Source organism: Eufriesea mexicana, unplaced genomic scaffold (genome assembly GCF_001483705.2).
Source record: "Eufriesea mexicana isolate 0111107269 unplaced genomic scaffold, ASM148370v2 scaffold492, whole genome shotgun sequence".
NCBI classification, from domain to species: domain Eukaryota; kingdom Metazoa; phylum Arthropoda; class Insecta; order Hymenoptera; family Apidae; genus Eufriesea; species Eufriesea mexicana.
Genome location: NW_016908641.1, coordinates 217,724 through 230,667, shown reverse-complemented (window position 1 = coordinate 230,667; position 12,944 = coordinate 217,724). Strand labels below are relative to the sequence as shown.

The 12,944-nt window shown below is 28.3% G+C and overlaps 2 protein-coding genes across 2 annotated transcripts; one reads left to right on the top strand and one right to left on the bottom strand.

Annotated features, from left to right (window-relative positions):
- The first annotated feature begins 2,317 nt into the window (after nt 1-2,317).
- Nucleotides 2,318-3,431, top strand: LOC108545661 (uncharacterized). The gene is given in 2 exon segments (XM_017897386.1): nt 2,318-2,481; nt 2,483-3,431. Coding segments are annotated over 2 exon segments (1,113 nt in total).
- A 186-nt stretch (nt 3,432-3,617) lies between these two features.
- LOC108545660 (nucleolar pre-ribosomal-associated protein 1) lies at nt 3,618-12,435 on the bottom strand. The gene is made up of 15 exons (XM_017897385.1): nt 12,360-12,435; nt 11,876-12,067; nt 11,512-11,782; nt 10,825-11,416; nt 10,414-10,707; nt 10,050-10,340; nt 9,635-9,955; nt 9,229-9,547; nt 7,976-9,157; nt 7,049-7,888; nt 6,858-6,985; nt 6,580-6,789; nt 6,240-6,460; nt 4,220-4,616; nt 3,618-4,154 (listed from the first exon to the last, which is right to left on the bottom strand). Exons 1-15 carry the CDS (start codon nt 12,433-12,435, stop codon nt 3,618-3,620), a joined length of 5,871 nt encoding a protein of 1,956 aa, XP_017752874.1.
- Nucleotides 12,436-12,944: the final 509 nt, after the last annotated feature.

Here is a 12,944-nt window from a genome sequence, read left to right as displayed (position 1 = left end):
ACTCTTTAAAATAACGCTAAAGGAACGTTACGCGAATACTTTTACGATAAAAAGTAATCAACATTGTACATTAACTAAAGTTTCTTTTTATTTTTCAGCTCGAATATACGAGGATTTTATAATACCGAAATTTCAAGAAAATATGGGATAAACGACAGAGCTGGAATCGAGAAAGGAAGAATCGATTTCATTCGAATGAAATTCAGCCACGATGAAAACAAATTTTAAAGACTTTTATAGCATTGAAGAAGTCGTGAATGACATGTTACAAATATATCATTCAATTTTATTAGCCCGCGACGATATTTGCGATATCTATATACTTACAAAGATCAAATTCACCGCAATCACGTCTAGCCAGACATGTTCAAATTATTTCGAACGAATAACTATCTTTCGTAAATATCGAAATATCACGAACAATCGCGAATATCAATTAATTTATATTCTTAGCTTCCCCTTCGTAGGATTCAACTCCGCGAAGCAAACGAAACTCCAAACAATGCAACGAAACCAAATCGAAATGTTTTCACTGCTGCAAACTTGTGTAGGTGCTATAGAATAAAGAAGAACACCGCTTAACAGAGCATTCAAATCACCGAACATCCAAATCGGATAACGCGCAACAGACGCTCGAACACGGATCACTTTTGCCAATGATCAACCATTTCGACGGTTGCTCCACCGCAGGACACGCACATATGCACATACACGTACGCACGCACAAAGTGTATTAGAGTATTTACAACAACAACCGTTACCAAAGCGTTTGTGCGAGCAAACGCAGCAATCGCCTGGCATGTGACGGAAAAACACAAGACGACTGGAGCAAAAACCAGCTCATACCGTTTCGTTCGAAGATAGAAATGAGCAAATAGCAGCACGAAACATTTAAATCGACCGCAGCAATACGGCAAGAAGCACGGCGACGGCAACCAGCTCGAAGGGACGGTTGCACCAAGACTGATCCATGGATCGTGGTATGGAGCAACGAAAGCGGATCGAACAAGGATCCAGAGGATCCCCACCACACCTGTGTCTCACTCCCTTCTGCCTTTCGATTCCCCGCTTATTTCCAACCGCTACGAACGGTTTCCTTTTTCTCCTGGCCCTTAAACCCTCTTTTTCTGTTCGGTCGGCAAACGATTTCTCTCTCTGGAGCACGCCTCTCAAGCGAGACGTTAGCCGCAATAAATGCAAACTGGGAACCGATCCGCTCGTACTTTCCGCTTCTGCCGCCGTGCTTTACATCGATGCTTACGGTCAGCTTCCAGTCGCGTTTGTGACTTTCTGAACTCGCGTTTATCAGCGCAATGGCAATCGTTGAATCCTGTTCAAACGATCAGGGAAAAAATATCAGTGGGGCAGCATGGTGTATGGAATTATCGATAAACGATTAAATTTACAAAGAAGATCTCGTGTCATAGTGAATTTGCCAACTGTTCCAATTATACTCTATTTCGAAAATTAGATTTTTAGACTGAAACATGTGAACGGAAATTCTTCGATGTTTCTTCATTTCTTCGCATAACACTATTGATCGTGTTCGATACCTTCCCGCATTATTCCCGTCTATTATTAGCGATTTATCTGACTGAATTATCCTTTATCCTCTTCAAATTACTGATGCTCTAGTGTGATTGAATGACTAAGCAATAAATGTTTAACCTTGATTGTATCGTTTCGAAGAAAGTTCGAACGATCGTAAACGCGTTAATGTTTTAATACGACACAATTAGATACTCGTATGCATATATGACTTATTTCTTGAAAAATTACTCGAAGAATTTTCTGCATAACGATTTTAAAAATTTGATATTGAATTTAACGTTTGTCAACGATCAGAATAATCATAAGTAATAGAGATACTTCGATAATAAATTGTGTATCAAATGAAATCAGCAAAAAATAGGAAAAGAAATGAACATAGAGCATAGCGAAACATCTATGCGAAATGTTATGGATAAAAGCTAAAGCTAAAATTTGAAATGTAACTGTAGGCAAAAATATGTAACACCAACTTCAAAATTCCAGTATTCGATCTAAGAAATTTATATAAAACTCAAATGTCCGAGATGCGATCTTTTTTCAATTAAGGTACCTCTTGGTATTATAGTCCTTCTTATCTTTACCATTATAAACGTATCCTCTTATATGCTTATACATTAATATTTGTAATTACATTAACATTCCTTACATTAACGTTAATATATTTTCTATAAATGAAAATCCGTTGTATATTATTTAAATAACTTCCTCGTCTCGTTACTTATGTATTTATTTGATACTTGTACTTTCCCTCTTTGTATTACAATTAATGTTATTAACTGTTGCTTTAATAGAAAATAAAAATGCCCAAGTAAAACACGAACAACAATTGCTAAAAATTATAAAAAGTATCGTTATAGTCGTGAATTCGCAGGATCAACAACCGCGAGACAGAAAAATACGCAAAAATTATGGAAAATCGAGTAATAGATATGAATATGAAAGACAAGCATTTATGGAAGGTGAAATTAGCCAAACATTTGATTAACGATTTGAAAAATTACGGTCCAGCAAATTTAATTTATATAAACGCGCTAAGTGTTATAATAGGAAAACCTATTCGAGTATGGCGATCGAAAGGTTGCCTGTATCAAACAATAAATAATCGAACAGACAAAAGTTCTGATGAAAATTCTATCGATATTGAATATCACGAACAAACATCAAATCTTATAGGACACTGGACGTTATTAAGCGACAAAGATCCTATTAATGTTGAACTCGATTTAAATTCGTGTTTATTCACAGCGATTGCTATTCAAATTGGAATAGGTACCAACCATCTAAGAGCAAACACCATTGATTTTCTAATGAATAATACCGAATATTTAATTGATCAAATTGATAAATTGATATTCTCAAATAATAATAGTAATAAAACATCGCTAATGATCGGTGGCGCTCGATATATTGGTACTTCACCTAGAGCAGCGGGTATCATTCTTGATAACTCGCAAAATGTTTTATGTCACGCATGTAGCGAGTATGGGCATCCAAGAGGACATGCATTCTGTAGAGATGCTACGAATCCGATGGACAACGTCCAGAATTATTCGCGAATAACGAAAAGTAGAAAATCGGGTTTTTTATCCAGAGTCGATCAAAATAATATTGCCCATCTCGCTTTAAGTCACGAGAAAGCACAACGAGCAATGGCAAAATTAAATAATGGCACGATATCTCAATCGATATTATTCTCACGACGAGATTTACGAAATAACGATCATGTATTGCCAAAAATGATAATATACTATAATGGTGAAATATGTTCTGGGCAACTAGATATCATTCGAGTAACGTTAGTATTGCGACACCATCTTGGTGAATATAACAATCCAGAGGCAGACGTTTTCGTACATACATTTTATCCAAGAAGTTCTTAAATTTTACATATTTGTGATCATAAATTATCGTTATCATAAGAGACAAAATTTAAATGTACGAAATAAATATACCGTATAATTGCAAAAGTTCCTTCTTTCATATTTATTAACCGTTTAAACATTTACGAAACATAAGCTTACAAAGGAAATATAGTACAATATTTATTAAAGTATCAAAATAACACGTCAATTTGCTTCGTGACTACACCATGTCCATACTAATGTCCTTAAACTATTTCTAGCTATTTGAATTTCATCATCATTTTCTGAACAATCCGCCTTAATCACATATTTACAACCAAAACGTAACATGTCATCACATTCCTCTAAATTGTCTAATATCTTTTTAGAAAATTCAAGAATTTCTAATATGCATTCTTTAGTAATAACTATTTTCATAGATTTCGAGAGAATTAATTTTTGCAAAATGTTGATGTATAAAGTAATGATCTTAATTCTAATATCTTTTACTAAGTGAGACTTTAGGCATAATACAACATTTAAAATCATTAATTTATAAGGAATAATATCTCCTTTTATATGTAGAACACTATTTAACAGTTTGTCCATTATTTTCACTATAACTTCAGTATGCTGTACTTCATGTTGCTGCAAATTGTTTGTAATCTCTAATAACCACGGAAATAGTCCATAGTTCTCGATAAAAAGTATAGAGGCTTTCCTAATCTTTAATGTAGCATTAAGGATTTCTAATATAAGTTTCTGAAATAAAAATTGATTAGATAAATTTTAAAAAATTAATTATTTTTTCAATGTTTAAATCTTACTTTCGTATGTGAATCTGAAAGAGTAGAAATATAAAAATCTAAAAGCATTTTAAACAAAACGCATTTAAACGCTATGTCCACTTCAGTCTCTGTTTTCATACTATCGCGAATATTTTCCAAGATCCAATGTCTGTATGTTATATACTGCATATCAGAACTGTAAAGGAATTGTAATAATTCAGGTATTGTATTTATATCTAATGCTGGTTTAGCCATCAAAAACATTTGTAGAGCTGTATAAAGAGGATTCAATGGCTGTGTAGCTATTAAAGACGTTCTTGCCAAAAATGTAGAAACCATACAGTTTAGGCGTACGTCATTAAGTTCTGACTGCTGTGATACAATACCATAACGCAATGCATCTATCAATCGCATCCACAATAACTTTGTTTTTGAGCTACATATGAAACAGAGAAGAAAAGTATATTAATATATATACATACATGCGTGTGTGTGCACATATACAGCGTGTCCGTTGCTATGGTAATAGTACCAAAGGTATGGATTCTATGTACTAAAATAAAAAAGGAAATTTATATAAATATATGTCCGATATGACTTTGTATTCAAGTATCTGCTTATTTTGTCTTGTAATAATCATTTCCGCATATAAGATGAATAGAACATAAATATTAGTTCAGTATCATCATAAAGTCAGACAGATTTATAAATAGTACTCAGTATTGTAATATATACAGTAATGGGTAAATTTATCAAACTGCTACGACCTCACTGATTTTGGTGATTTTTACATATTCTGTAAATGGCATTATTTCAAACAACCTCCTTTGTAAAAATTGACAGTCAGCCTTAGTTTCTAAAATATTGGCAAGAAATGATTGTTATTAATATATTTGTAGTTTTATTCATACATGTGCATTTATGCGGCGAACTGCATAGCTTACGCTGTATTTGTATATTAAATTGCATGAATCATTGATATCTGTCTATAGGCAGATTATAGCAGCTACTTCTTGAAGCAACAAAATATGACCGACTGCAAATCTTTTCAAAGGAAAAAGTTGTTCGGACTAACGCTTTTTAGAACATATTTCAAGGATAACAAAATCAGTAAAGTTGTAATAGTTCAATAATTTTACCCAGTAATATTCGGTTAAATTGCAAAAACTTGAGAGTAAGGGCAGCATATTGATAGTTTTTCGATTAAAATAAATCCATACAAGATATAAATTAGATTAATTTTCATTATAATAATTAACTTGATGTAGACAGCAAAATAATATGTAATAACATAACAATATAATTCGATTTATGCAATGTTTGGACTCGTTTTAATAGGAAGAATCCCAACAATACAGTGACATTATTTTCAAAAAATTAAGATAAAGATTCCTAAACAGAAAATTTTCTGCACTGCATATTTACTTTTTTAAATAGCAGTACATCTTTCTGCTGTATCCATCTCCTCTCCTTCCGTTTTACTGAATCTCTCTCCTAGCCAACCATACAAGGTTTCACTGAACTCAAGACACTGAGTGGTGGGAGAAGAGTGGGGATGATCCATTGTAATTTAACCGAACATATTGTGCTGTAATTTAACCAAGCATTACTGTACTACAAAAGATATCTTTACGAATTACAAATGCAAATTAGGTGCATATCAGCTATGTCAACATTTGAATAACTCATTTTGTATTTCCTACAAAAATTGATATTATCTACATTAATATAGTAATTACCGAATATTATTTACAAAGTCATCTGACCTCATAATGACATTAAGTCAATATTTATATTGTACGTATTTTATACGCAGGCAGAATTATTGCAATACAAAATAAGCTGAAACTTGGAAACAAAATCATATCGGGCATATATTTATGTGAACTTCGTTTCTCATTTTAGTGCATAGAATTAATATCTGCGGTACTTCCCACTATACCAACAGACACTCTAATACGTATATATCAATTATATATTTAATAAAACATCAAATTATTATTATAATCATTACTATTATTACTTTCACTTTTTTTAAATCTTTTTTTCTGTAAAATACCTAGAAGCTTCCAAATGAGTATAGTATCTCGTAATGATCGTATAAGCTATCATCCGAACTTCACAATGCGTGCTGCTACATGCAACAAGTGTTAATGCTAATGCACCACTTTGGGCAACTTTATGACATGGTACAACATTATTTTCCGATAATAAGAAATATAATAATGGTAAATAAAATGCCGGATCGTAAACATCACTTGCTCTAAATAATTCATCACTCTATAAAAAATAAACAAATTAATATTGTTTTATATTGTTACATAGAATAAAAATAGAAATAAATTCTTTAAACATATTACATAAATTTTCAAATATTTTCAATAGTCAAATGTAATCACCTTCAAAGCTCTATCAATAGGGTATTTCTTTATAGTATTGTTTACTATATTCTCTTCAAATAAATTTAGAACTTGAATAATAGATGGTTGTCTCCATAAAGTTGTGTGCGTTTCACCTTTTACATTGTAATATACTGCCGCCACATTTCCCCACACATACGGCCGATACTCACAAATGTTAATATTATTACTTTCGTAATATTGCAAAATCTGAAATTAATCTATATATTAATTCTATAAACTGATATAAAATTTGTTGATATGACTTGTATTCTTACAAATAAAATGTATTGATCAACTTCAGCTAAAGTAGCATTGTATGCTGCTAAATAAACGGGTATATGCTTTAATGTCACAACTACTTTATTTTTTTGCATGAGAATCCATAACAATTCCACTAAATCTCCTAAAAAATAAAATAAATAAATTATTCCATAACATAATTACATAATCACTATTACATACATACTTTTAGTATTTGATGAACCTAGCATAATGTTAATAAATTCAGAATGAGAAGTTGCCATTTCAAATAAAGTTTTGACATATGCATTGTTACTGTTATTTTTATATGCAATATCACATAAAGTACTTAAAATTTTTAATATGGGTACTTCTTCATTGCATTTTAATCTATCGAGACCAAACTTTAAAGAAATTCGAGTTAACTGTGACCATGAATGAATAGTACTTAATTTCTCAAATTCGGAAACGTTTTTTCTGTCTTTTAAATATTTAATTTTATTATTCAATGCTTCACAAAGAATACAAAGCTTCTGAAAATTTTTAGGTTCCTTTTTTAAAGTGACAGTGATTATGTGAAGTAGTACTTGAATCAAATTCATAATATATTTTTCACTCTCTGTTTCCAAGGCAGCAGCTTTGTTGTATATACTTTGAACAAGTTTAATATAGTTAATAGATACCACATCTAGTTTATGGCAAGTTTGTAAAATAATATTACATATACCATCACATGTTTTAAAATTAAATGTTGTTTTAATTAAATAAGAAATTGCAATAATATTTTCTTCTATCCAAGGTTCAGCATTTTTTGGATTACATAAGTAAGATGAAATTTCGGCTTCATAGCATTTTCTCAAATGTTCTAAAAACTTTTGATTCCATTTAAAATTCAAGTTACTTGAAACTATTTGTAATATATTATTGCCATTTTTCATCATATTCTTTGGTTTTACTATACATTTCATAAAAATGGGAATAAATTTTACATTTCTTCTAATTAGAAATGAAATTAAATTTATTGTTGCATCTGTAATTTTCGTGGATAATAATGATGTGAAAATACCTACAAATATATAAATTATAAGAGTGTGATAAAACATAAGCTACGAAAATAATATATCTACATAAAACTTTAATAAAAATAACTTACTTTCATCAATGCCACCAATATTGAATGAAAAGTTTAAAAGAAACTCATGTAATGTTGCTTCCCACAATTCAAAGTTTCTAATTAAATTTGATTTCAAGAAAATCAGGTGCAAACAAAAATCTCTAACAAATTTTTCATCTAATTCAAAAAATACACTCCTTTCAGATTTCATTTCATTACTATTAGTGATTTTTAAAAATGTTGGAACTAAATGCCCATATATTGATAAACTTTTTTCATTGCTTGAAATAAACATGTTATCTTCTAATTTCATTAATCTCTTTAATAAGTATGTAACATCTTTTGATGATGGTTTTAATATCTCTAACAATGTAATAATCGTGTCAAAATTTATTGTCACATTTTTTTGGTTTTTATCCATCATTTTATATAGCTTCATAAATAACTTATTTTTAAAATGAACAAATAATTTTCTAATATTAAATCCTTTACACAAATCAATTATTGTATTACAAACATCAATAATTATGTCAGTTATCATACTCCTTGAGACACTTTTACTTTTCTGATGAAATGGAGAAAAATAATGCAAAACAATAGGATGTGTAGAAATCGACTTTACACATTCTTCCAAAAGAGTAGAGCTATCTAGATTATTTTTTGAAATATATAATAATGATATTAAAAAAGTTTTGTAATTATCATACTGTATCTTCGTTAAAACATGTTTTTTAGTAAATTGAAGTAAGTAGAATGTAGTCATTTTAAACAAATATATAATTTCATATGTTGATAAAGAATGATGGATAATCATATTCTCATTGTTATAATGAAAAGTAACTACATTATTACCATCAAATATTTCATCCAATTGTATTTTAGCATTAGTTAAAAATACTGAATTTATTTTACATAATAAAGTCATTGTGGGAACTATTTTTTTAATAGAAACAAGTTGGTTACCATCTAACCAACTCAGGAAATATTCTTTTACTGGTAATTTTTCTATATCTTTAGTTAAATATATCAAACATTGGGGCATTACTTGATAATGTAATGTATGTATTAAAATGTAAGACAAATAAGATAAAATTGAAGAATCTAAATCTTCCTTCATTTTATGTAACATGCAACATAAAAGAGGTGATATTGATGTGAATCGTTGCATAGGTAAAATATTACTTTCTAAATTTTCGTAAATGGCAGGCTTATTAATCAATTCTGCAAAATACAAAAGAAGAAATAATTTTATATAGTATATTAATGCATTTAACAAATAAATCAAATTTTACCACTGAATATGTTTTGTAATTTGCCAGTATGAACCAATTCATGATCAATACTTTCTTCAGTTTTAATTATTTCATTTACATATCTTTCAATATTTTGTACAGTTTCCTTTATTATACGAATGAACCATTTTGTTACTCTTTTCCTATTATTTAGGTTTATAAAACCATTGATCCAAATATCCAAATGATCACTACATCCTTCAAATAATCCAGTAACATTCAATAATGTTCTGATTGTTGTTCTTGTACATAATGCAATTGACGATGTTTCTTCGTTTAAAATAGATATTAAAAATGATAATGCATTATTAAACATTTTCTGAAAAAAAAAAAAAAAAATGTGTATTCATAAATATGAGAAAATTTGTAAATATTAATCTACTACTAATTATAATATTTTATATACCTTATGTGATGAAAATTCATAAGGGTACAGTATAACTAGGAACTGTATAGCTTTTACTTTTATAACATTAAGTTCAATGGTACTGATATCTTCTAATTTATTCAATGTATCTAAAAATGTTTCAGTTTCCATGTCAGATGATATGTCTAACAATTTTGGACATACATCATTATAAATATGCAATAAATTTAAAATAGCTATCAAATGTTCATATTTCTTCGGTTCTACAATATTTTCTTTGTAGATACTACTACCATCAATTGAATTGGATATAAAAGCACAATTCCACACATTCAATATCATGTTTAAATTGGGTACATTCTGAAAAACGTATTAATTTAACATAATAAAATTATTCTTATTCTTATTCTAATTAAGTTTCACTAATTTATTTATTTTTCTTTTTTTTATGTACCTTTACTATAAATTCTGTTACAAAATTCCTAAAAATATTGAAATCATTATTTTCATTATAAACTGTTTTCAAATCTGTGATATACTTTTGTATTTGATTAAGTATAGATATAAGGGTGAGTATTGCTTCATGCCTTATTGATACATTAGAATGAGTTAAAGATGGCACAACTGCTTGTTTCAAAATTACTTCTGGTATCATTAAAGATACTATGGCACTAGTTAATTGCAATATATTTAATTCTGTTGAACATAATTTTATGCACATTTTTATATCCACTGACTGTATTATCTGTAATTAAATTTGATATATTAAAAAAAAAACGCAGCATTAAAATAAGGGATGAAATATGTAAATTATTTACCTCTCTTATAAATTTAATTACTGCAATCCATTTCAGTGAAACTTCGGGTGCAATGTATGATTCCAAAAGAGTAAATTGAGGTTTAATTAAGTCTGGACATGCTGTTATTATTTTTATTACTAAATTTGATGGCTTTTCATATTCCCAAGGTCGATCTAAACTTTGAAGTATTGTGTTTATCATATAATTATGTTTAACATGTGAAGTGCCAAGCGTACGATCGTGAAAAATAATACCATATCGATGTGATGTTAGCAATAAAAGTAAAAAATCGTGTACAACATTGCAAACCACCTATACATTTTATGAAAATTAATACAAAAAATATGAGGATCTCAGGAATTAATTTAATCATTAATATATTATTGTACTAATATACAATTATATTTATAATTATTGATTAATAAATACCTCTTTTTCAAGAAGAAAATGTGAATCTGTTACAGAACTTTGAGTTTTAAGTTTTGGCCAATTATTTGGACCTTTCCAATTATAGAGACACAAAAGATTTTGAATAACTGATGTTGAAAATATTTGTAATTTCATAGTCTTGCTAACATTTGCATTCTGAAGAATGTAAGTCTTGAGAGTAGTTAAAATTAAAACAACAATATCTTTAGAATCATATATTAAATCAGGGAATATACTGGAAAGCAAATCACGCTTATCTAAAAGAGTTCTAATGATTGGTATGTTTCCTTCTATTAAAAAAGCCATGATAAAATGAATAAAACAATTTCTTGTATTCTGATCATCTGTAGGTTTTGTATGTTGCACGAGTGATTTAACAACCTCCAATGATAAAGACAAGTGAATAAGTAATTCACGTGGGAGATTGCCACCTAATGAAACTATTGCAGCAAGTAATTGTAAAACTACTTTCTGTTGTTTTGCATTACTTTGTGTAGATAGCATTGCATGAATTACTGATAAATGTGAATTAATCAAATATCGACATGCCTCTTCTGTACTAGTATGATATTGCGGATATTGTGTTAATATCCTAAATAAAAAAACAAAAATTAACATAAAATCCATATGAAATAATTTACTTTTCAACAAAAATACATTTATATGTTATGGCAATATAACACTTACTTTATTAATAATATCCTTGTTGCAGAAAATACAGTTATAGCAATGCCAGTTCCTTTCTTATCAGCAGTATTTAATAATTTTAATATTTCAAAAATATTACCACCTGCATTTAAATATTCTGCTGCCAAATCTCCTTCTTTATTTTCATTACAGATTTTTACAAATTTTCTTAACATGTCTAAACCATTTGTAGAGTTCAAGCTTTCTCTTAAGAATTTTCCATTCAAATATTCTTTATCTTCTTTATTACCTTTATCCTTTTTATTAGTTTCTACATCTATAAAAATAGATATATGCATTATATATGACAAAAAGATGTATTTAATATCTTTAATTAATTTTCATTGTTTAGTTTATGAATTACCTTGAAATATTTCCTTATCAAATTCTTTGCTACATTTGTCCTGATTTATATTATCTACAAACGAATCTGTACTATTTTCCTTCTTCTGTTTTTTATGTATTCTAGTTTCATTAGGAGTTAACTTCCTTTTAAGTATATTTATGTTATTATGATTATCAATCATTTCCATATTATTATTAATATATTTAACATCTGTAATGTAAATGTAATGTACAAATGTACAATGTAAATATTTTCCTTAAACTGTGAACAAAATTGATTATACTAAATCATAAAATATATAACTTTTTCTTCAACTGAAAATAATTTAAGTAAATTAGAAAATTATAATTTTAATTTTGAAAAATGCATTTAGAAAGAGAAATATTACTTTTTACAGAAGTGTTACTTTGAAATTTATGTACTAATATCAAATTTAAAATAAATTAGAAAATATTGCTTACATATTATAATATAAAAATATGTAAAAAATAACATTGCTTACCCTTTTCTCTCATCCCGTATTTGATAGCTATTTTAAAGTTAGGTGATTTCATATTTTGTAAATCAGTATTAATCATTTTTAAATCACTTATAAACACCGATTTAAATACATATATATCTTCATCTAACAAATGATTAAAAGTCGCTTTTACTAAAAGGTTTATATAACCTAACCACTAAAAATAACCACATGTGTTTCTGCTTGGATACATACATTAATATTTCATACCCTCTATTTCCACTTAATTTTGCGTTTTAAATTAACGTTTTCTCACATGCTATTGTTTCTTTCTTCTATCTTAATCATTTTGGTAATAAATAAAAAAAGATAAATATCTCCAATCTTTATTTAATACTATAAGTCACATTATATTAAATTAAAATACAAGTTAAATGAATTTAATATAAGGAATATTTATAAAAATGTTCTTCAGACATTTACATTTCTATAGGAATTTATTTATTATAATTTACATATTTATTATAACAAATTATTCATTTGATATTAAATACAACCATACTATCCACCTAATATATCTTTAGTGAAACTATTGCTTTCACATGTATAAACATTTTCTTACATTGT